At 42.1% G+C, this 25,638-nt stretch overlaps 1 protein-coding gene across 1 annotated transcript in view; it reads left to right on the forward strand.

Annotated features, from left to right (window-relative positions):
* The first annotated feature begins 811 nt into the window (after window positions 1-811).
* The window catches only part of aux (cyclin-G-associated kinase), a 462,562-nt gene continuing 437,735 nt past the window's right edge, over window positions 812-25,638 (forward strand). Inside the window, exons 1-4 of the mRNA XM_080283925.1 lie at window positions 812-941; window positions 11,484-11,545; window positions 12,177-12,351; window positions 14,205-14,311. Coding sequence (XP_080140051.1) covers window positions 812-941; window positions 11,484-11,545; window positions 12,177-12,351; window positions 14,205-14,311 — 474 coding nt within the window. The remainder of the gene's footprint in view (window positions 942-11,483; window positions 11,546-12,176; window positions 12,352-14,204; window positions 14,312-25,638) is intronic.

Consider the following 25,638-nt stretch of genomic DNA (forward strand, 5'->3'; position numbering starts at 1 on the left):
CACCTAGCATTAGTCCTTCATTGGCACATACAAGTGTTTTCTTTTACAGTTGCTTTACAGTGGTATATTTAGCCTGTTTTAAACATTCTTGTTAAGATTATAGCTAATTTTTTAGTAAAAAAAAAAAAAAAAAAAAGATCATGAATCAAATGAAATCGCCTAAAGGCAGAATGAACTAAAAATATGTCATCAAAGTGATGGATTGAAGAAGCCCTATTGTTCTGCATATTCACTCACATACCGCGAACCGAGGAGCATCCAAGCATGGATAGTCGTTGGGACTGGGGGAGCATCTATCTGCATTCTACGAGAAACGAACTACCTGTCAATATCGTGCGTAAAGGTAGCACAACAATGAAAATAGACATATAATTTGATTCTTTATCATTCTGGTTTTCTACTAAGCAGCCCGTATTTAAACATGTTAGAGAAAAGATCCGATGCAAACTTGTCTGCGTGGGAGGGTAAATCAAAGCGTCTATAGATGTGGTCTCAGCTGTAGGGTTGCCAAGGTAGCGTTTTACCCGCATATTCTAAATATCGTCACTTCCATTTAGCAGTAATTATGAACGCCTATCTACAATAAATCCACCTGCCTTATTTGTATTTAAAAAAAAGTTTTATCAACATTTGAGGGAGCTGGTTTTTTTTTTTCTAATGATTTTCTGGATATTTTTAATATTTAGCAAGATTCTATCGGTTTTAGGAAGCAAGTTTAGCATCATTTGTGACTTTGGAAAAGGCAACCCTTCTCAGCTGAGAGTAATGTCATGAGCAAGACTCAACATCTTGAGTTCGCTGTGGTCGCGGTATGGCTGATCTATTTAAAAGTGCATTTGGATATTTAGGAGCGAATAGCACGACGACAGACAATGACTTTGTTGGCCAGGATGTTGAGATTAATGGAATTCGACTTCGTATCAGGAAGCTTATTGCAGAAGGTAAGCTTCTGTTGTGCTGGAAGCATAGATTATTTCTTTATTTTATTACATAGATAGTAAATAATTTGCCAAAAAATACTCTGTACAACTTGTATGTAGTTACTGCTTAATGCATCTTTCATGCCTCGAAAGGAGTCAATCGGGATTTTCACAGTACATTTTTGGTACCATAAAACTCTACGGAGACTATATCATATTTGGAATGAGAAGTAATTTATAAGTTATTTAATGTACAGCTGCTTAATTAAACTTGAAATACAGTTATTTCTCAATTAGGCGATTGTTAACTTTTCATGTCATTTCACAGGTTTTGAGATCTGTGTGACTGTTAGAAAATGGTTTTCCATTCATTGTTATTCAGAAGGATGAAGGGAATAATACAACAGTTTATAGCCATCCTAAGCACCTTCATTAACTTAAAATCTCTCAGTTGTGTTATTGGAAAAAAAAAATTGTTGCCTCACCATAAAAAATTGATTTTTGGTAGCTACATCATTAAACTTTGTGGGGCGAAATTTCCCATTCCTGTAACTTACAGTATACTCTTCAGTAATATTAATGGTAATCTTCAGAGAATCATGGGACCACCCTTTTTGCTGTTTTTTTTTTTTCTTTTTTTCCTTTACCAAAGGCCTTCATGGGATGCATTGAATATTTTCTAGGTACTTTTTAAAGTTTCCATTTTTTTTTTCTTTAAGTGGTTAAAAGCTTTTAAAAATTTGTATTTGTTTACAGTCCCCATCAGCACCAAAGAGAAACAGGTGCTATCTTAGAATGCCATTTTGTCCCGAACTTACACTTATCAGTGCTGATTCATCCAAACCTAGCCTAAATTTTTGTATCTTAAGCCAGCCTTATTTATACTAACCTGCCTTAATGAAACCTAATTAAACATATCGTATGGTAATTTAAACTAACCAATCCCTTATATACCGGTAATTGTAATTTTCTCGTTTCTTGATGAATCCTCTTCATACTAAAAAATGAACATCAGTTCACCTTTACTAAGTCATTGAATCAGTTCAAGGGTAGTTTTTTTTTTGTTTCTTTTTTTTTTTTTTTTTGAGGTGGTCCTATGTCTCCTTGAAGATTGCCAAAATAAGTTTCCTTTCCTACCCATATATCAGGAAAAGAAAAGGGGAAAAAGAAGTATGTGGCAATCATAGGGGCATTTGTCTTCCTAGTACACTAACCCCTCATTATACGATGGGGTTCTGTTCCTGAAAACCCCATCGTATAGCGAGCCCATTATAACATGGAGTCAAGTGGGATACTTTCCGAGACCTGCCTAAACTCTCACACGCACACCTTAGCGCTCACCTACATGAAATATCCTTATGCTTAAGCATTTAAAGTACCACATAAATAGCGAATAAAGAGGAAAAAACATGAAAACTACAATATACCATAGTTCTTACCTATACTGAAGCAAGTAGGGTTGTTGACATGGTTCCGAGTGAATTTGCTGTGAAGTCAATTCACCATCAAAATATGGACGATTCCCTGTCACAACAATTCCCCGTCATTCTATAAATATACTTGTTGATTAAGTGATACTTTAATAACTAATTTTCAGGGGGATCTATCAAAGTCTTATGTTCATTCAATTGCGTAGGCTTTGGATATCATTTATAAGTTGCACTTTTAGACAAGGAGAGTGGAAAGGTTACAAGAGGATGAGAAAAAGGCAGAGTATATGACAGAAGTGGAGGAACGTTTGGGCAAATATGAATTGGAGCAGATGGGGGACGTGGAAGGTGTGTGGAGGATATTTACAGAAGAAATACGTGCAGCATGTGATGTGCTGTGTGGGATGAAGAGAAGACGGAGGGGTGTGCAAGGAACAGCGTTGTGGAATGAAGAGGTGAGACAGGCTGTGGCACAAAAGAAGAAAGCATACAATGAATGGATAAGAAATAGGGGCATGGAAGAAGTTGAGCGGTGGAAGAGAGAGTTGTATGTACAAAGAGAGAGAGAGTTGGAAAGATTAGTAAGAGAGAGTAAGAAGAGAGCAGATGAAGAATTTGGAAGGAACTTGAGTGTAAAGTGGAGGGACTGTAAGAAAATGTTCTGGAAAGAGGTGAAAAGAGTAAGACAGGGTGGAAGTGAAGTTAGCAGGGGAGTGAAAGATAAAAATGGTAGATTACTAGTGGAGAAGGGAGAAAAAGTGAGCGGATGGAGAGAACACTTTAAGGAATTGCTGAGCATAGAGGATGAAAGTAATGCAAGTATAAGTGGCTGAGGAATGGCTGGGAGAAGGAGGGAGGTGAGAAGACAGGAAGAAATCAGTAGGATAGAAGTTGTGGAAGCAATGAAGAAAGTTAAATCTGGGAAAGCCCCAGGAATTGATGGAGTGTGTGGTGAAATGCTGAAGTATGGGAGAGAGATAGTAGTAGAATGGATGTGGAAAATGTGCAGATTGGCCTGGGAGGAAGGTAGAGTCCCAGAGGATTGGAAGTCAAGTATAATTATTCCCTTGTACAGAGGAAAAGGGGAAAAAGAAGTGTGTGGTAATCATAGGGGCATCTGTCTTTTTAGTATGATAGGAAAAGTGTATGGTAGGATACTTATTGACAGAGTTAGAGAAAGAACAGAGGGATTAGTTGGAGAAGAACAGGGAGGCTTTAGGAAGGAAAGAGGTTGTGTAGATCAGATATTCATTCTTAGATCTTTAGTGGAAAAGTTTCCAGAGAAGGGAAAGAAGTTGTATGCGGCTTTCATGGATTTGGAGAAAGCATATGACAGGGTGGATAGACAAGGATTGTGGAAAGTATTAAGAATATATGGAGTAGATGGGAAGTTGCTGAATGTTGTGAAGAGTATGTATGATGGTGCTAAGGCTGCAGTGCGTGTGGATGGTGAACTGAGTGAATTTTTCTCTTTGAACGTTGGGTTGAAACAGGGATGTGTCATGTCTCCATGGTTGTTCAGTCTGTACATGGATGGGGTAATAAAAGAGGTACAAGGTAGGGTAATGGATGTTGGAGTGGCCCTGGTGAGAGAGGATAGTGTTTGGAAACTCCCCGTACTGTTGTTTGCAGATGATACTGTGTTGTTGAGTGAAGACGAAGGAGAGCTGCAAGGCTTGGTGGATGAGTTTGGGAGAGTGTGTAAGAAACGGAATCTGAAAGTGAATGTAGGGAAGAGTAAAGTGATGGTCTTTGAGAGAGGTGAAGTCAGTGAATGTACAGCGAGGTTGGATGGTGAGGAATTGGAAAATGTGAGTATGTTTAAGTACTTGGGTAGTGTGATGAGTAAGGATGGAGGTTTAGAGGGTGAAGTGCTTGAAAGGGTACAGCAGGAAAGAAAGGTTGCTGGTTCCTTGAAAGCAGTGATAAGAAGCAGGGAAGTGAGCATGGAAGTGAAAAAGTTACTACATGACAGTATTGTGATACCAACTCTAACATATGGAAGTGAAGCTTGGAAGTTGCTGGAAGGACACAAGTCAAGAGTGAGAGCAGTGGAAATGAGTTATTTAAGAGGAGCCTGTGGAGTCACATGGAGAGACAGGCTAACAAATGAGGATATAAAGGAGCGTTGTGGTGTGGCTGTGGATGTGATAGGAAGCGTTATGAGGAATACACTGAGGTGGTTTGGCCATGTGGAGAGGATGGAGGGTGAAAGTCTGACAAAGAGAGTGTATGTGAGTGAGGTGGAGGGGGGAAGAGGGAGGGGGAGGCTGAGGATGAGATGGAGGGATGGGATGGAGAGGTATATGAGAGAGGGGAATGTGAGTTGGGAGCGGGACAGTGAAATGATGGGGTACAGGGCGACGTGGAGGCGATTTGTTTGTGGCCACCTCGAACGGGATTGAGGCGTCTGGCAGTAGATAGATAGATAGACTTTTAGACAATAATTAACGTTTTTCTACCTCACTGTAGTTGACTTTGAATTATATTCTAGCATCACCCATAGCCATCTTCATGAATTTCCATTGGTACTAAAACATCCTGGGCATATTTTAAAACAACTTCGAAGATGTACAAATACAGTATTCAAAAACTAATGTACAGTACTTGCTAAATAAACTGATATGTAAATAAACGACGGGGAATCGTCCTGACATCGAAAAGTCCTGATGGCGAATTGTCTTTTTGTGACGACGAATTGACTTGACAGCGAATTGTCCCGAAACGTTTATATAGATGTACTGTAATATGAAGATTATTCGGATATTTCCGAAGTATGTCAGTCATTCACTTAAGGTCATTAGGCGTTTATATAAATACCAATGTCCCGTATGTAGCTTTATGTTAAACGATAAAGGAAAGATCGTAAATCGCCTGCTTCGCGTTTCAATATACAGTATTTATATATTTTTTAAATTTTCTATCTATCTATCTATTGCCAGATGCCTCAATCCCGTTTGGGGTGGCCACAAACAAATCGCCTCCATGTCACCCTGTCCTCCGCCATTTCACTGCCCTGCTCCCAACTCACACCCCCCTCTCTCATATACCTCTCCACCCAATCCCTTCATCTCATCCTCGGCCTCCCCTTCCCTCTTCCCCCCCCCTCTACCTCACTCACATACCCTCTCTTCGTCAGTCTTTCACCCTCCATCCTCTCCACATGGCCAAACCACCTCAGTGTGTTCCTCATAACGCTTCCTATCACATCTACATCCACACCACAATGCTCCTTTATATCCTCATTCGTCAGCCTGTCTCTCCGTGTGACTCCACAGGCTACTCTTAAATAACTCATTTCCATTGCTCTCACTCTTGACTTGTGTCCTTCCAACCATGTCCAAGCTTCACTTCCATACGTTAGAGTTGGTATCACAATACTGTCATGTAGTAACTTTTTCACTTCCATGCTCACTTTCCTGTTTGTTATCACTGCTTTCAAAGAACCAGCAACCTTTCTTCCCTGCTGTACCCTTTCAAGCTCTTCACCCTCCAAACCTCAATCCATACTCATCACACTACCCAAGTACTTAAACATACTCACATTTTCCAATTCCTCACCATCCAACCTTGCTGTACATTCACTGACTTCACCTCTCTCAAAGACCATCACTTTACTCTTCCCTACATTCACCTTTAGATTCCATTTCTTACACACTCTCCCAAACTCATTCACCAAGCCTTGCAGCTCTCCTTCATCTTCACTCAACAACACAGTATCATCTGCAAACAACAGTACAGGGAGTTTCCAAACACTATCCTCTCTCACCAGGGCCACTGCAACATTCACTACCCTACCTTGTACCTCTTTTATTACCCCATCCATGAAGAGATTGAACAACCATGGAGACATGACACATACCTGTTTCAACCCAACCTTCAAAGAGAAAAATTCACTTAGTTCACCATCCACAAGCACTGCAGCCTCAGCACCATCATACATAATCTTCATAGCATTCAACAACTTCCCAGCTACTCCATATATTCTTAATACTTTCCACAATCCTTGTCTATCCACCCTGTCATATGCTTTCTCTAAATCCATGAAAGCCGCATACAACTTCTTTCCCTTCTCTAGAAACTTTTCCACTAAAGATCTAAGAATGAATATCTGATCTACACAACCTCTTCCCTTCCTAAAGCCTCCCTGTTCTTCTCCAACTAATTCGTCTATTCTTTCTCTAACTCGGTCAATAAGTATCCTACCATACACTTTTCCTATTATACTAAGAAGACAAATGCCCCTATGATTACCACATACTTCTTTTTCCTCTTTTCCTTTGTACAAGGGAATAATTATACCTGTCTTCCAATCCTCCGGGACTCAACCTTCCTCCCAGGCCAATCTACACATTTTCCACATCCATTCTACTACTATCTCTCCCCCATGCTTCAGCATTTCACCACACATTCCATCAATTCCTGGGGCTTTCCTCAATTTAACTTTTTTCATTGCTTCCACAACTTCTGTCCTACTGATTTCTTTCTGTCTTCTCACCTCCCTCCTTCTCCCAGCCATTCCCCAGCCACTTATACTCGCATTGCTTCCATCCTATATGTTCAACAATTCCTTAAAGTGTTCTCTCCATCTGCTCACTTTTTCTCCCTTCTCCACTAGTAATCTACCATTTTTATCTTTCACTCCCCTGCTAACCTAACTTCCACCCTGTCTTACTCTCTTCACCTCTTTCCAGAACATTTTCTTACAGTCCCTTCACTTTACACTCAAATTCCTTCCAAATTCCTCATCCACTCTCTTCTTACTCTCTCTTAATCTTTTCACCTCTCTCTTTCTTTCTACATATAACTCTCTCTTCTGCCTCTCAACTTCTTCCACGCCCCTATTTCTCATCCATTCATTGTATGCTTTCTTCTTTTGTGCCACAGCCTGTTTCACCTCTTCAGTCCACCACGCTGTTCCTTGCCGCCGCCGCCGCCGCCGCCCCCCCCCCCCCCGGTCTTCTCTTCCTCCCACACACTACATCACATGCTGCATATATTTCTTCCGTAAATATGCTGCACTCACCTTCCACGTCCCCCATCTGCTCCAATTCGTATTTGCCCAATTGTTCCTCCACTTCTCTCTCATACTCTGCCTTTTTCTCATCCTCTTGTAACCTTTCCACTCTCCTTGCAACTACTCCTTCCTCTCGTCTTTCCCTTGTCCTATTTCTCCATCTTACTTGGATCCTAATTCTGGCCAGCACCAAGTAGTGGTCAGAAAGTCCACTCCCCCAACCTCTATAAGCTCTTGCATCCATTACACATCTTCGCATCCTTTCATCCACATCATAATCAATTGTTGCCTTCCTTTCATTCAGTTCACCACCCACCCTTCTCATCACCCGCCATGTATACCTGTTTATCATTTTATGCCTGAAGAGGGTATTGGCTATCACCAACCCCCTCCCAGCACAAATGTCCACTAACGCACTGCCATTCTCATCTATCTCAGCAGGCAGACCCCACTCACCAACTATTCCATCCACCTTCACATTCCCTACTTTACCATTCATATCACTGATCAAAAACACACTCTCATTCCTTCCAAACTTTTCCATGCACACTTCCACATTTGTCCAGAACTCTTCTCTCACTCTTCTAGCACGATCTTGCGTTGGCGCATACACACACACAATCGCCCACATTTGTATTCCAATTTCCAACCTTACCCACACAATCCTTGACCCAAGTGATCCATACTGTCTTATGCTCTTCTTCCATCTTTTACTCACAACTATACATACCCGGTACTCCTTCCTTTGCCCTCTCATTCTCACCTACTCCTGCATATATACCCCATCCATACTTCCATTCTCTCACACTTTCTCCTCTCCATTTTGTTTCAGTTATTCCACATACATCCACTTTCGCACCCTCAAGCACCTGGACAATCTTTCTCTCTTTCACCTCATCATTTGCTCCTCTTACATTCCATGTTGCCATTACCAAGTCCTTTGTCTGGTCCTGGGTCGTCATCGTTTGGTCATTCCTTGTCCGAGGCTTTTTGTTTGTCTTTTTAGTTACGGTAGTTGTTTTCCGGGGAGGGGCCGTATTTTACATTTATTATAAAAACAATAAACCGCCATCTCATTTATAACTTATATAATTCAAAAACTAGTGTACGGTACTTGCTAAATAAACTGATATGTATATAAATGACGGGGAATTGTCCTGATAGTGAATTGACTTGTCGGCAAATTATCCCGACTCCAAGGCTAAGGGACAGTAAGGGCCTCACAGCCCTCACTCATCACTGTTAGAACTGGTTGGCTGGGCAGTGCTGGCTGATGGGACATGACCTGTGGACGAGTGTGTGTTGTCCAGTGCCTACCTTGTGGGGACTTTTGTGCTGCGTTCGCTGTTCACTGAGCCGCGGACGATCCATCATTGTAGTGAATTGGTCCCATAGTATAGCGAGCATAGGATATTAAAATGTTGACATTGTATAAGCGAAATATCGTATAAAGAGGCATTGTAAAACAAGGGGTTACTGAATAATAGGTAAAGTATATACATGGTAGGATACTTATTGACAGAGCTAGGGAAATAACAAAGGAATTAGTTGGAGAAGAACAGGGAGGTTTTAGTAAGGGAAAAGGTTGTGTAGATCAGATATTCATTCTAAGGTCCTTAATGGAAAAGCTCTAGGGAAAGGAAAGGTGTACAATATGCAGCTTCTGTAGATGTGGAGAAAGGATATGATAGAGTAAACAAGGAATGTGGAAAATATTAAAAATATATGGAGTAAATGGGAAGCTGTTCAATGCTTAGAAGAGTATGTGTCAGTTGCTAATGCTGCAATGCATGTGGCTAGTGAATTGAAGGAATTTTTCTGTCTGAATGCCAGATTGAAATAGGGATGTGTCATGTCCCCATGGTTGTTCAAGCTGTATATGGATGGAATTATAAAAGAGATATATATTGTACAAGGTAGGGCAGTGGGTGTTGAAGCAGCCCTTCTGAGAGATGGCAGCATTTGGAAACTTCCTCTTCTGTATATTGCAGATCATACTGTATTGTTAAGTGGAGATGAAGGGGAACTGCAAGACTTAGTGAATGAGTTTGGGAGTGTAAGTAACGAATTCTAAAGATGAATGTAGGGAAGAGTAAGTTGTGTTCTTCGAGAGAAATGAAGTCACTGAATGCATAGTGAGGCTGGATGGTGAGGAATTGGAAAATGTGATTGCATTTAAGCACGTGGGTAGTGTGATAAGTAAGGATGAAGGTTTAGAGGATGAAGTGCTTGAAAGGATACAGCAAGGAGGAAAGATTGCTGGTTCTTTGAAAAAAGTGATAAGAAACAGCAAGGAAGAAAGATTGCTGGCTCTTTGAAAGAAGTAATAAATAGAGAAGTGAGCATGAAAGTGAAAAAGTTGCTGCATGACAGTACTGTGATACCAACTCTGTTGTATGGCAGCAAAGCTTGAACCTTATTGGAAGGACACAAATCAAAAGTGAGATCAGTGGAGATGAAGTATTTGAGAGGAGCATGTGGAGTCATGTGGAGAGACAGACTGACCAATGAGGAAGCTAAGGAGCATTGTGGTGTGAATGTGGATGTGGTAGAAGGCATTGAGAGAAATACATTGAGGTGGTTTGGCTGTGTAGAGAGGGTGGAGAGCAAGAGGCCAATGAGGAGAATGTATGTGAGTGAGGTGGAGGAGGGAAGAGGGAGGGGAGACCAAGGATGAGATGGAGGGATGGAGTGGAGAGGTATATGAGAGAGGGGTTTGTGAGCTTACGGGAGGGCAGCGAAATGGTGGGGGACAGGGCAACATGGAGGCGATTTGTTTGTGGTGACCCCGTACAGGAGTTAATATCTGGCTAGCTACAGATGGACACTGTAGATAGTTTTCCTTTCTCTTTAGATTGGGCTAGTGCAGAAACATCATTTTAGATGGGGGAGAAAGTAGTTGTGAAAATGCATGAAAGCATTAGAAGTACAGTACCTTGAATGGTTTGGTCATGTGGAGAGAATGGAAAATAAGAGAACATCTAGGAGAGTGCATGAGTGAGGTGGAGGGGGGAGGGGGAGAAGGAGACTAAAGGATGAGAGGGAGGGATGGGGCAGAGGTACCGTATATGAGAGAGGGGTGTGGGTTGGATACAGGGCAACCTGATGATGGAGGACAGAGTGACAGGTACCCAGTAGGCAGTTTTTTATTTGTGGCCACCTCTCCCAGGATTGAGGTATCTGCCTGTAGTTGGGTCAAAAATGCATCGTTGTACTACTATAGGCTGTTGTACATGGGCTAGTGCCATTGTTGTAAAATCCTATCTTTCTGTCTATTGCCAGATGCCATAATCCAGTAATGGGTGGCCACTTGACTTTGAGTTATTTGTTTTACGGGGATGGGCACTAACCTTCCACCAACCCACTTGTTGACTCGTAAGGAGCACGCATGGTTTTGTTATATGGTTACCACCCTGCGTTGTAAATGGTTTCTTGGCATACAGGAAACCATTTGGCTTGTCACTCAATGTTAAGCCACCTGTAAAGGAAAGAAAAGCAATAAGAAGCGACAGGAAAGATGGGAGAAATAGGAAGAGAGGAGGGCAGTTACAGAAAAAGAATGATAAAGGCTAAGGAAGAAGTAGGCAGCACTACATCAAGTGAGTGGATCCTAATTCCATAAAAAATGGGGATAACTTTGAAGTGGGGAAAATATACAGCTAAAAAGTGGAAGGTAAAATCTGCGCATTTACGTAGCTGGCTATCCATCTATCTCTGTATTTGTCTTTATTAGTCTGTCGATCCGTATATCTGTCTACCACTATAGCCAGACATCTTAACCTTACAGCAAGTAGCCACACAAATGCAACATCTCTACATAAGCTAATTCCAGTTTAATTTGCCACACTTTCATTCACTCACCACTCAAGCCTCTGGATGATAATCTAATACAGAAAATAAAATCATGGCTGTAAGGTGGTGTTACGATGGGTGCTTGAATATTAAGTGAAAGTGTGTGTGTGGCCATTTCATTGGACATCCTGTTTTTTATTTCTCCCTGTGTTGTGTATTTCTCATTCCTTGCTTTCTTTGCCCTACCTTACCCCATTCTAAGATGAGAAAAAGAGGTTAGGATGATGATGATGAAGGTAAACTAACTTCTCTTTTAATTTACAGGTGGATTTGCTTTTGTGTTTGTTGCTCAAGATCCCTCCAATGGCCAGTCATATGCTCTAAAGGTAACTTATATATGACTGTCATTGGTATCTCTCCATTCACAGATTTGAGACTGTATTCTTGAGGGGTTAGGAGGCTTTCTAGAACCTCTTCCATTCCAGTTTATTTCTCCATATAGCCTGTTGAGATTTCCTTGTAGCTAGCTGTTATTCATGCAGTTCACATGAGTGTTAAAAAGTGAAAATCAGTATGCAAGAGTGTAGTATAGTGAAATACAGTTAGCTCTCATTTTTCTTGTTGCTCAGCTTTACCGGCTCTTTGTTTTTGCATGGATGATTAAACTATCACATAATTGCTGTTTATAGTAATCACTGTTTATAATTGAGGCTGTATTTTGAGATAATTTAACAATATATCTATTTTAATAATTTCAAAATACAGTACACTTTAAGCAAGTATATTTTTGTGTCTGGTGATATTTTGGGGTGCTACAAAGGATTTTTGTGCCATTATATCAATATACAGTAGTTAAACTATGGTTGTTGCACCCATTTTAAAGGAGTTTTATTGCTCTACAAAAATCCATTTCTTGCGGCTGACCAATTGACATAACCCTAATGAACGACAAGCACTTACTGTATTCTGCTGAAGAATATTTTTCTGATTCATTCTTTTCCATATTTCTCCTTTTAGAGACTTTTGGGAGCTGACCAGGCAGCTTGTGACTCTATTCGCCAGGAAATAGCCATATCAAAGCAGCTGTCTGGTCACCCATACATAGTGGAGTTCATTGCAGCAGCAGCCATCGATAAGACCCAGAGCAAAGAAAACCGCAATGAATATCTTCTATTAAGTGAACTATGTACTGGTAAGTTTATCTATCTGTCTGTCTTTGCTTGTCTTTCTACTTGTCTGTCTTTGCTTGTCATTTTACCTGTCTGTATCTGTCTGTCTTTGCTTGTCTTTCTACCTGTCTGTATCTGTCTGTCTTTGCTTGTCTTTCTACCTGTCTATCTTTGCTTGTCATTCTACCTGTCTGTATCTGTCAGTCTGTGCTTGTCTTTCTACCTATCTGTATGTCTGTCTTTGCTTGCCTTTCTACCTGTGTATCTATCTCTACCTATCTTTCTATCTGTCATTCTGTCTATCTGTCCATCTTTCTGTTTGTATGTTTGTCAGTGTTTCTGTCTGTCTGTAACCATGATCCTAAAAGAGATGACTACTGACAAATGACCTCCCTGTCACCCTATCCCATTACATCAGAGGTCAGGGAATAGGAGTAAATTACCCCAAATGGAATAAATAAAAAATTTGGTGGGTAATGCGTGCGGTATGAGAGGTAATGCGTGCAGTATATTACCGATTTTTCACATAAATGATGTAAGTTTTAGGGAACAAGGTGTCAAACAATGTACCGATATCATGTATCATGGTATTTGTTGCTTAGCTGCTGTACAATTGACAGATGTGTACACAGACATGGCCCTTTTTTTTTTTTTTTTTTTTTTTTTTAGGTAATTCCATTTTCCTCAAATTAGTTTGGGGGTAATACCCCCCCCCCCACACACACACACCTAATCAGTCTCTCTTTCATTACTCACTCCATGTGGCCAAACAAAGATCAGTATGTCTGTTATCATCCCATAGAAAGAAACAGTCCATACATGTAGTGGAGCATCTGTTTGCTGCCATAAGATAGGAGTATCAAGTGGTTGTATGGGGGGGAGGGTTAGGAGGGCAATCGAGTCACCCATTTATATCAGTGCTGCCATATGAAGGTGTCCCTCTCCAGTGCTGATGATGATGTTAACGCATCTCACTCTTTTACAAGAAAAATTCAGAGTTGTTGGTTGGAAAGAGAGTTAGGGTGGTGGTGGTGGTGATGGTTGATGATGATGATGGTGATGGTAATTGATGGTGGTGATTGATGATGATGATGCATGTGAATGGAAAGATTGTTAGGTTGTTTGTGATATTTAACACAATTGACAGGTGCCTTTGAGGTGGAGCCAGTACTGTATTCCGAGAGCATAAGGGGTGAGTGGATGAGAGTGTGGCCCATTTAACTGACGGACTTTTAGTAGGCCTTCTGTCAGATTTTAATTTTTTTTCTCTTTGCCCTACTTTACTCCATTCTTCAGTGAAAAAGAGGTCAGGACAATGATGGTGACGATATATACGGCATATGACAAAACTACTTTGAGAATGCTAGCTGGGAAGAGGGTTAGGGCAGTGCTTATGATGATGGTGATGATGACTATGATGATATATACTCCTGGATGAAAAGAGAGAGGGGTTGATGATGATGATGATATTTGACACAACTAGCTCTTATATCTGCAATGTGACAGCTTCATGTGGGTTGCTGCTTTATACTTTGAAACTGTTGGTTTAATTGATGGTGATGTTTAACACAACTGACTGATGCATATGAGGCTGATTAAAGATTCTGGGAGCAGGTGAAGCAGTGGGAGTATGACTCATTTAATTGGGCGTTCCGTTGATTGGTTCTCATTCTACGTTTTTGTTTTTATACCATACCTCACTCCATCTTTGGATGGGAAAACAGAAGTTGGGATGATGATGATGATGATGATGATGATCCTTATACTGTACCTGCAAAACTGACACCTTCATGTTAGTCACAGGTGGATGCTTTGGGACTGGAAATAGGGTTGAGTTGGTGATGATACTAATTGATGCAATTTCACAACTTCACAGGTGGGTCGCTGGTTGATGCATTAAGACTGCTGGATGGTAAGCTTCTGCCAGTGAGTCAGGTGTGTTCCATTATGTACCAAACCACCAAGGCTGTTCAGCACATGCAGGTAATTATTTATTTTTTCAGTATTACTCCTACTGTTGCTTCACCTTAACTTGACCATTTCAGTATTATTCCTACTGTTGCTTCACCTTAACTTGACCAGATTATTGTCCTTTTGCAGCTTATTTCACATAGGTAAGTGGCAGAAAGAAATAGTACTGTTGGTGTGCATCCTTACCATAGAACTTCTTTGTGATTAGCACCATATTATAGTGTTAATCTGGTGTTACAGCTCAACATTCAAGATGGGGAGATGGCAGTTTCAGGCAAGTTAAAATGAAGAAAGTATAATGTACAGCTATTCCTTTCATTGTGGTAATGTGTTCCTATATAGGTGTAATTAAGTACTTAATTTTGAGTACAGCGAGTCCTCGAAATACGAAAGGGATTGGGACCAAAGAAACCTTTTGTAATCCGAAATTTCGTATATCGGAACGATTTTCCCCATTGAAGTATACATATAAAGGGGGGGATACATTCCAGGACCCCATTGGACCCCCCACTAAAACTTTACCCCTCCTATTTAGAAGTATGCAATACACGTACACACTCAACCCCCTGCCATCACGCATTCAGCTGTCACACTTATCTGCTATCACGCACACATCAAATACACAACCATACATGCTATCACGCACCCGAAGACCGCTATCATGCGTCGAGTTTGAAGACAGGCTAAGCGAAACTTATTCACACGGCACTTCATACGAGGTTTGCAGAGGATACAATGGTTAATCGGAATGGTAACGTGGTAAAATTCCTGATTATAGCACGGGCATTTCAAATGCATCTGAATGAATTCCTGCCGAGGACACGACGGGCAAAACAGTGACCAAAACCCATTCGGCTCGAAAGAATATATCGTACTACAGCATTGAAATTTAGCCTAACGCTGAATACTTATTAATATTGTATTTTAGAATAAATATCAGTCATTTTGAAACCCTTATAAAGAGTTAATATTTCTTTTGCCGAAAAAACTGTGATGTCGATAAAGTAAACACGTGTTTACAACTGAGACAGGGCTCTGACGACAGTGTGAGGATCGTGTGTGATAGCGTGCTAGTTTTGTTCCACTTAAATGTTCCTCAGCCATTCCTGATATAAGGTACCATATGATACCCCCTATAGCTGTGGACACTAAAGAAGTGGAGACAGCCAAAGAGATCTGGCGGCAACTAAGCCACTCCCAAGCCTCGGAACCCATCAAACCACCCAAGCCGTAATCCTTATAAAAGTTTGATGGCCTTTTATGTTGTTTATTTATTCATTATACTGTTATTATTAATATAATAATGCTTTATTTCATGTTAGAGGAGAGATTGGCAGGAAATCGTAGGCATAAAGTGGTTAAAAGTTAGAAAAATGGGCCACCAAAAAACCAATTAGAAATTTTCCCATTGATTGTTCAGTTCAGCTATCACGCATTCAGCTATCACGCGCGTTTCCTGTGACCAATTAGGTGCGATAACAGGGGGTTGAGTGTACAGTACAGTGAGTCCTTGAAATACAAAAACTCGAAGTACGAATTTCCGAAGGTACGAAAGCCATAAATGTAGGACAAATTCCACAGTACGAAAGTATCTGTCTCGATGGTATGAAAAACGATATGAGAGGAAATACGAAAATTTCAAAATGGGTGCACTGCACAGCGCCGCGCTTGCTTGCGGCGAGAAAATGAACTAACCCTTCTCTTGTAAACACATTTTCGTGCTCTTCCCAGTCGAGTCATGTCCGTCCTCTCCTCTCAGCTTCACTGTACGTTACGTTGTTTTTCGCTGTTCTTCACCTTTTCGTATTTTCACCATGCCTCCCAAGTGTCCTGCATCATCTCCAGCGTCTGGGGAACCAGCTGCCAAGAAGAAACAGCATCGTACTCTCACTCTTGAGAGGAAATTGGAGATAATACGATGCCACGAGGAGGGGCAGGGAGTCTCAGAGATTGGGCCCTTGTGCTGTCATCCGTTGGGACTGTGACGAAGAAAAAGGAAATGTACAAGAAGACGGCCACCTCCTTTTCTTCATCTTCAGGCACCTGCCAAGCCATGAGGACCCGGAGCTGTTGCATGGAGAGGATGGAGCAGCTCCTGATTGTGTGGATGGAGGACTGCCGGCAGAAAAACATCCCTTTGTCTCTGTCCCTTATTCAAGAAAGGGCTATTCAAATCTGGGAGAGCCTAGGTGAAGAGGAAGAGGCAGGCAGTTCTTCACCAGTGCTGTCCACCACCAGCGACTCTGGGACTGCTCCTTCAGTGCCTTCCCCTGGTGATTCCTCGACTGAGGTGTTTAAGGCCAGCCGTGGGTGGCTTGAACGCTTCAAGAGGAGGGCCGGTCTCACCACTTTTCGAATTCAAGGGGAGTCTGCTAGTGCTGATATCGACGCTGCATCTTCCTTCCCAGAGCACCTGAAGAAGATCATCGAGGAAGGAGGATACTCCCCCAAGCAGGTGTTCAACATTGATGAGACTGGCCTCTACTGGAAGAAAATGCCTAGCAGGTAAGAAAATATCTTAAATCGAAGTTTAACAAGTAAATTTTTGGCAGGTTACGGTGAGAAAGTGCTATGTGCATAGGAAGCAGTGCCATGTGTAAAGGGAAGCATTGCCTTCTGTAGAGGAGGCAGTGCCATGTTTTAAGGAAGGCAGTAGGACGTGTAAGGGTAGTCCTGCCATTAAAGGAAAATTCATGCAGGTTATTCTTAAAAATGATGTTTTGGGGTAAATTGTAAATGCTCCTTGTTTACGAAAGGTCTTTGAACTTTTCTAGTGAAATTTACTTAATAATTACACTGCCTGCCATTAGAATGAAGTTAAATTTATCCATGTGTGTCTTAAAAGTGATGTTATAGGCAAATTTTACAAGGATGAAAACTGTGTAGTGCTGCCTACTTCTTCCATGGCCTTTATCATTCTTTTTCTGTGCCTGCCCTCCTCTCTTCCTATTTCTCCCATCTTTCCTGTCACTACTTATTGCTTTTCTTTCCGTTACAGGTGGCTTTACATTGAGTGACAAACCAAATGGTTTCCGGTAAGCCAAGAAACCATTTACAACGCTGGGTGGTAACCATATAACCAAACCACACGTGCTCCCTACGTGTCAAGTGGGTTGGTGGAGGGTTAGTGCCCCTCCCTGTAAAACAAATAACACAGAGTCAAATGGCCACCCAGTAAGGGATTATGGCATCTGGCAATAGATAGATAGATAGATAGAAAACTAAATGTTCCATGTTTATGTGGTGTAGGCGCAAGGTTACTTTGGCGGGAGTTAAGTTAGGCCTGTGTTATTCAGGGGTGAAATTTACTTCATTATTACACTGCCTGCCATTAGAATAAAGTTAAATTTATCCATGTGTGTCTTAAAAATGATGTTATAGGCAAATTTTACAAGGATGAAAACTAAATGTTCCATATTTATTTTCGGTAGGCGCAAGGTCACGTTGGAGGGAATTAGGTTAGGCCTGTGTTATTCAGGGGTGAAATTTACTTCATTATTACACTGCCTGCCATTTGAATGAAGTTGAGTTTATCCATGTGTGTCTTAAATTTGATGTTATAGGCAAATTTTATGACAGTAAAGCATAAATACACCATGTTTAGGTTAGATTTCTTAACTGGTTCAAGGTCTCATTAGACAGAGGTAAGTCTAAGATACGACTGTGTTTTTCACAGAACCAACATGCGTGTGTGTGTCTCCTTGGAAGGAGTTAGGATAAGCCTGTGATTTTTGGGAGTGAAATCAACTTCGTAATTACAGTGCCTGCCGTTAGAAGGAAGTAAAAATTATGCATGTGTGTCTTAAAAGCGATGTTACGGGCAAATTTTACAGCGAAACAAAATAAAATAAATGCCTCATGTTTTGATTAGATTTCTGAATACGCTCGAGGTCTCATTAGACGGACATAAGGTAGGACTGTATTTTTCGCAGAACCTACATCTTCAAGCATGAAAAGTCTGCTTTGGGATTCAAGGCGGCAAAGGATCGGCTGACTTTGGCCTTAGGGGGCAATCCAGAGGGTGATGTTAAGCTTAGACCACTGCTGGTCTACAGCTACGAAAACCCCCGGGCACTGAAAAACACATCAAAGCCTTCTCTGCCCGTCTACTGGAAGTCCTCCAAAAAAGCATGGGTCACTTCTTCAATCTTTCACGACTATATCTATAACTATTTCTCCTGCTTCATCTCCCGCTACACCAAATCTAACAACCTAGCGAACAGGGCCCTGCTGCTAGTCGACAATGCTCCAGCACATCCACCAACCATGGTCGACTGGTATGATAACGTGCAGGTAGTTTTCCTTCCCCTGAACATCACATCGCTGTTGCAGCCATGTGATCAGGGGGTGATTGCCACCTTCAAATGATACTACACAAGACGAGCCATGCATTTGCTGTTGCATGCTCAACGGGAAGGCAGAGCCAATGGACCGCAGGATTTCTGGAAGGCCTTTGATATCAAAGAAGGCCTTCAGATGATAGATGAAGCGTGGCGGGAGATCTCGTCTTCTACTATGAATGCTGTTTGGAGGAAACTGTGGCCAGAGGCAGTGCATGACTTCACTGGTTTTGCAGTGCCCGATCCTGTCGACCTCGACAAAGAGATTGCTGCCCTTGCCAATGAGGCTGCGCTAGGAGATGGTGGAGAGGAATTGAGGCCAGAGGACATAACGGACCTTGTGGAGTCTCACGACCAGGAGCTCTCTACTGAGGACCTCCTGGAGTTGGAGGAGACGAGGACAGATGCTCCAGAGCCTGACTCTCCAGTCCCACCCACCCAGACCATTGCAGCACTTGAAAAGATTCTGGACTCCTTTGAGCAAGCTATGGAGGTGGCCTTTCAGCTTGACCCAGGGATGGACAGAAGCTACAAGGTGCTCAATGCTGTCAAGGATGTGGTGAGATGTTATGAAGAGCTTCTTCGAACCAAAAAATCAGCGGCCAAGCAACGCAAAGTCACTGATTTTTTTGCTCCTAAGGCTCGGCCTGCAGCATCTGCTGTACCACGAGCTCCTCCTGCTCCACTTCCCTCAACTTCCTCCCAGCATCACCCCACTCCTTCGTCAGCCTTGGAGTCTCCAGGTGTTCAGCCGGCATCACAACCACCTGCACCAGCACCATCAACAGCTTCAAAAACACCTGCACCAGTCGAGGAAGTACCAGAGGAGCAATAGGGTCCCTCCATGTGACTTAGCACCATATCAACGACATGAATCTCCAGCCGCAACACAGGTCTATATTTAACAGTACAGTACTGTACAGTGTACTAATACTACAGTAATTAGTTGTATGTTTTATTTTTTTATGTCTGTACAATAGTATTGTACTGTATACGTGTATTGCATACTTCTAAATAGGAGGGGTAAAGTTTTAGTGGGGGGTCCAAGGGGATCCTGGAACGCATCCCCCCCTTTATATGTATATTTCAATGGGGAAAATCATTCCGATATACAAAATTTCGGATTACGTAAGTTTTTTTTGGTCCCTATCCCTTCTGTATTTCGAGGACTCACTGTACTATACTATTGTATAGACATAAGAAAATAAAACATACAACGAATTATTGTAGTATTAGTACACTGTACAGTTAAATATAGACCTGTGCTGCAGCTGGAGATTTGTGTCGTTGATATGGTGCTAAGTCCATGCGAAAACTGTGGGTCCTCGTGGCTTGGCAGGCGGCTGAAGATGAAGAGAAGGAGGTGGCCTTCTTCTTGTACATTTCCTTTTTCTTCGTCACAGTCCCATCGGTTGATGGTGCAAGGCCTAAAGCTCGCCCAATCTCTAAGACTCCCTGCCCCACCTTGTGGCCACTTATTATTTCCAATTTCCTCTCGAGTGAGAGTACAATGCTGTTTCTTCTTTGCACCTGGTACCCCGGATGCTGGAGATGATGCAGGGCGCTTGGGAGGCATGGTGAAAATACGAAAAAGTGAAGAACAGCGAAAAACAGCGTAACGTACAGCAGAGCTGAGAGAAGAGGACAGACGTGACTCGACTGAGAAGCACACGAAAATGTGTTTACCAGAGAGGGGTTAGTTCGTTTTCTCGCCGCAAGTGAGCGCGGCGCTGTGCAGCGCGCCCATTTTGAATTTTTCTTATTTCTTCTCATATCTTTTTTTGTACCATCGAGACAGATACTTTCGTATTGTGGAATTTATCCTACATTTATCGCTTTCGTACCATCGGAAATTCGTACTTCGAGTTTTCATATTTCAAGGATTCACTGTAGTTGTAGTTATATTACCAGGAGCATCTGAATGTGAACCCATTTGACTGCAGACTGAAGTTGCTCATCACCCTCAGTATACAGTCCTCTTGGGAGACAGGTAGATGAGGTATTATTATATAACTGCATTTTAACTGTTTCTCTGTCAGTCTATCTGTCTACCTATAGCTAGACACCTTAATCCTGTAAGGGGTGGCCACAAATAAATTGCCTCCATGTCACCCTGTCCTCCACCATTTTGTTACCCTCCCCCCATCTCACACCCTCCTCTCTCATATACGGCTACACTCCAGCCCTCCATCTCATCCTTGGTCTCATCTTCCCTCTTCCCTCCCTCCACCTCACTCACGTGCTCTTATTCATTAGTCTCTTGCTATCCATCCTCTCCACATGGCCAAACCACCTCAGTGTGTTGCTCCTAATGCTTTCTATCACATCCATGTCCACACCACGGTGCTCCTTCACTTCCTCATTTGTCACTCTGTCTTTCCATACAATTCTACATGCTTCTCTCAGATAACTCATTTCCACTGCTTTCACTCTTGAGTTGTGTCCTTCCAAGAAGGTCCAAGCTTCACTTCCATTTCTAAGAGTTGGTATCACAATATGGTACTATCATGCTGTGACTTTTTTACTTACATGCTCACATTCCTATTTCTTATCACTTCTGTCAAAGAACCATCTGCCTATCTTCCCTGTTGTACACTTTCAAGTGCTTCATCCCCTAAACTTCCATCCTTACTCATCACACTACCCAAGTACTTAAATGTGATCACATTTTCCATTTCCTCATCATCCAACCTCACTGTGCACTCAGTAACTTCATTTCTTCCAAAGACCACAACTTTACTCCTCCATACATTCATACGTATATTCCGTATCATACATCGTTTCCCAGACTTATTCACCATGCCATGCAGTTCCCTTTCGTCTTCACTCTGCACAACAGAGCAGGAAGTTTCCTGGCACAGCCTTCTGTCATTAGGGCTGCACCAACATCCACTGCCCTACTTTGTATATCATTTATAACCCCATCCATATACAGCTTGAACAGCCATGGGAACATGGCACAGCCCTGTTTCAGTCCAGCATTCGGATTGAAAAATTCACACATTTTACCATCCACACACACACTGCAGCCTTAGTGCCCTTATACATACTCTTCACAACACTCAACAGCTTCTCATTTGCTCCATATATTTTTAATATTTTCAACCTTCCATGTCTATCCACATTTGGTGGATGGGGGCACCCATCATCCACTCGCTCAGTGTAGGGATGCCTTATGGTCTCTACACTGTGTGACAAGCCAAATGGTTTCCTGTACCCAGGAAACCATTTACTATACTGAGTGGTAACCATATAACTGTGGTTTTTGGCCGGGTTAAGTGTCCCCCAGATTCCCTTATCTAAAGTCACTTAATCATGGTAGTTGTTTCGATGAGCCTCAGAGGGTCCAATAGGTTACCTGCCCAGGGCCCCAACCAAATGGGCTGATTTGCACGGCCATGTGAAATGTGAGAGGTGTGAATGAGGAGAGCAAGAGAGTGGAAGATGAATGTGTTCAAGAGTGCAAGATATGCCGTGATGGAATTGTATGAAACAAAGATGAAAGGGTGTGAAATGGAGGAGTGGGAGGGTGTGAAATGTGTAAGATTGGGCATGATTGGGCAAGGAAGATGCAAGGAAGGAGTTGCTTTGTTGATGAATGGCGAATGGCAGAGTGGAATGAGAGATTACAATTGTGTCAGCTCGAGATGTATGTATGTCAAGTTCAAGTTAGAGAAGGTAAAAGTGGCGGTGATTGTAAGGTATGCACCGTGTGAGGACAGGTTTTGGAATGAGCTGGATGAATTGGTGGGGGAAATGCCCAGGAGCTATAAAGTGATCATAATGGGCAGTATGAATGGAAGATTAGGCACTGGTCCTGAGGATAACATAGTGGGTTGTAATGGAGTACCAGGAGAAAATGATAATGGGAAGCGACTGAAGGTTACGTGTCAGGAAAGGAGGTTGTGCATTTGTAACTCATATTTCAAACACAAAAATGTACATAAATATACATGGTATACAGGGAACAGGGATTGTGTTGAAAGGAGCCTGATTGATTACGTGCTCATAGAAAGGTCGATGCTGGGAATGGTTGCTGATACAAGGGTGGTGAGAGTACGATATGGAGGTCTGTCAAGATTATATGATTGTGGTATGCAAGATCATCTGAGAGGAGTGAGGTGGACCAGGGGAGAGAGAGCAATAAGGGAGATAGACTGAATTTTGAGAAGCTGAGGATCAAAGAATTGGCAAATGAATACAGGTCCAAAGTAGGGGAGGAGTTAGAATCAGTGAATTGAAATGAATTGGATCTGGACAGCCTGTGGAATGCATATAGGAATTGCTTAGTTAGAAATGCTAAAGCGGTGTGTGGTGTGGCTAGAGTAACAACAAAGAAGAAAGGTACGGCATGCTGGGATGAAGAGGTTAAGAGAGCAGTGGAGGAAAAGAAGAAGTGGCTAGAGTGGTTACCAGACAGCGGTTCAATTGAAATAAGAACTGAACATATTGAGAACAAGAAGCACGTAAAGAGACTAGTGAAGAGAAAAAAAGAGGAGATAAAGGATGATCTAGGAAAAACAATGAACACAAACTACTCTGAAAACAGGAAGTTATTCTGGAAAGAGGTGCGGAAATGTAGAACTGAAAGCGGAAAGACATGTGAAGGTGTGAAGGATGCAGGTGGTAGACTATTAACCCATGGGGATGAAGTAAGGACCAGCTGGAAAGAATATTTGAAAGCCTGATGAATGGGAATAGAGAGAGCAGAGCCACTGTAAGCATGATTGGTTTGGGGGATGTACAGAGAAGAAATGCGGTGCCATGAAATGTGACACTTGCACAGGTGAAGAGCACTGTGAAGTGGCTGAGAAGTGGGAAAGCCTTTGGAGTTGATGAGGTGTATGCAGAGATGATTAAGTGTAATGGAGAGAGCAGAATGAAGTGCTTGTTGGAGATATTTAAGAAGGCATGGATGATTGAAACTGTGCCAGCAGAGTAGAAAAAGGCTGTGATATGTACCCATGTACAAAAATAAATGTGAGCGAAGTGAGTGCAAGAATTAGTGTGGCATAAACACATTAAGTGTTGTGGGGAACGTATATCGAAGAATTATTATAAAGTTAGAGATAATGGGCATCTAAGTGAGTGGTTCACGATCAGTGTGGGTGTGCGTCAAGGTTGTGTGATGTCCCCATGATTGTTGAATATATATATATATATATGGATGGGGTGATGAGAGAAGTAAAAACACAAGTAATGTAGAGGGGGATGGCGTTGGCAGTGAATGGTGATGGATGGAATATCTCGAATTTGTTGTATGCTGATGATGCAGTAATACTTGCAAATACCGAACAAGATCTTGGTAGACTAGTGTAGAGTTTTGCTGATGTCTATGTCATGCCTTGAGAGTAAATGTAGAAAAAAGTAAAGTGATGGTTACTGACAGAGAGGATGACTCCAGTGCAATGTTAGTGAGTGGAGAGAGGCTGGAATTGGTGAGAGAGTTCAAATACCTTAGTACAGTGATAGAAAAAAGAGGAAAATGTGCAAAAGAAGTGTAAAGTACACCCACCGCAAATTGACCTAGGACCTACACACAAAACTGCTATGGGACAGTTGTCTTCTTTGCTTTGTGTTTCCACCTCTACCAAGTGAATTTTTTGGGTAAAGTAACTGGCAACTCCTCTGGTGTTGGCAGGAGGTGGTGAAACACTCAGCACATCAGTGCTTGCCCAGAAACGAGAGTGGGAGTATGTGTTCCCGTCGCTCTGAGCTTGCATCTCCCTCTTTTTTCATATGCATTGCTGTTTGACCTGTTATTTTCTTAGAGTCGAGTTGTCATGCGTGGAAAGTACAGCTCAAGAGATGAGAGGGTCTGTAACATTGCATGGAGGCGGGATAATGTCCCTATCAACACAATTTGTGAACATACTGGATGCACAAAGTCGACCGTCATGAAGATTCTTGCTGCAGCACGCAGCCTGCCACCTGATGTTGTACCAGAGCACAAGCATGGGGGTGGAAAGAAAGGACAACTTCCAGAATTACAGATATGCTTCTGAAGAGGGAAGTAATCAAGAATCCTCGACTAACAGCAGCAGAATTGAAGAGAATGCATCCCCACCTGTTGCAAGACATCTCAATTCAAATTATCCAACACTGCTTGCAGAAGGAGCTGGGTTTGCCAAACCACATCGCAGCCAAGAAACCGCTTCTCACTGACTGCACGAAGAAGCAGCGCATTTAGTTTGCCAAGAAGTATGCACACTGGACTTCGGATGAGTGGAGAAAAGTTATGTTTTCCGATGAGAGCACATTTCAAGTGTTCCAGGTGCGTTCTGCCAAGGTTTGTTGCCCTGCCTCCCGTAGTCGATATGACCCTGCTTACACGGTGCCGACTGTTAAGCACCCACAATCAGTAATGTTATGGGGATGTTTCTCAGGTGAAATGGGAAGGGGAGGCCTCTACTTTCTTCCTGAAGACATGATGATGAATGGTGGCTGGTACATTCAAGTTCTGAAAGATCATTTGTTAAACATTTTTGCAATTCATGGGTGCGACGTTTTCATGCACGATTCAGTTCCATGTCACAAGTCGAGGAAGATGACAAAATGGCTTCAGGATAATCGGATTGAGGTCCTTGACTGGCCTTGCAACAGTCCGGATCTAAATCCAATAGAAAACTGCCGGGCAGAGATGAAGAAAATCACGGCAAAAAAGAAGACACCCAACTGGAATCATGCTAAGTCTGTTCCTCGCTCTGCTAAAAATAATTTCATCTGTACTAAATGCTTTCAACACTCCAACTCGAATTCTTCCCACTCCTTCTTGCACCTTGCCAAAAACCCTTCTAACAACTTTACCTCATCATCCTTCCCTCCTCTTTTCTACTCTGATGGCTCTGTAACTATTTTTTCTACTGATAGAGCAGATCTCTTCGCTCAGACTTTCTCCTTCAATTCCACCTTAGATGATTCTGGTGCTGTTTCTCCATCACGTCCCCCATCTGATTTCCTCATAGCTGACATTAAAATTTCTTCAGCTAATGTATTTCC

This window comes from Coenobita brevimanus, chromosome 99 (assembly GCF_032717465.1).
Source record: "Coenobita brevimanus isolate Jiangsu-jjx chromosome 99, ASM3271746v2, whole genome shotgun sequence".
In the NCBI taxonomy this organism is placed as follows: Eukaryota; Metazoa; Arthropoda; class Malacostraca; order Decapoda; family Coenobitidae; genus Coenobita; species Coenobita brevimanus.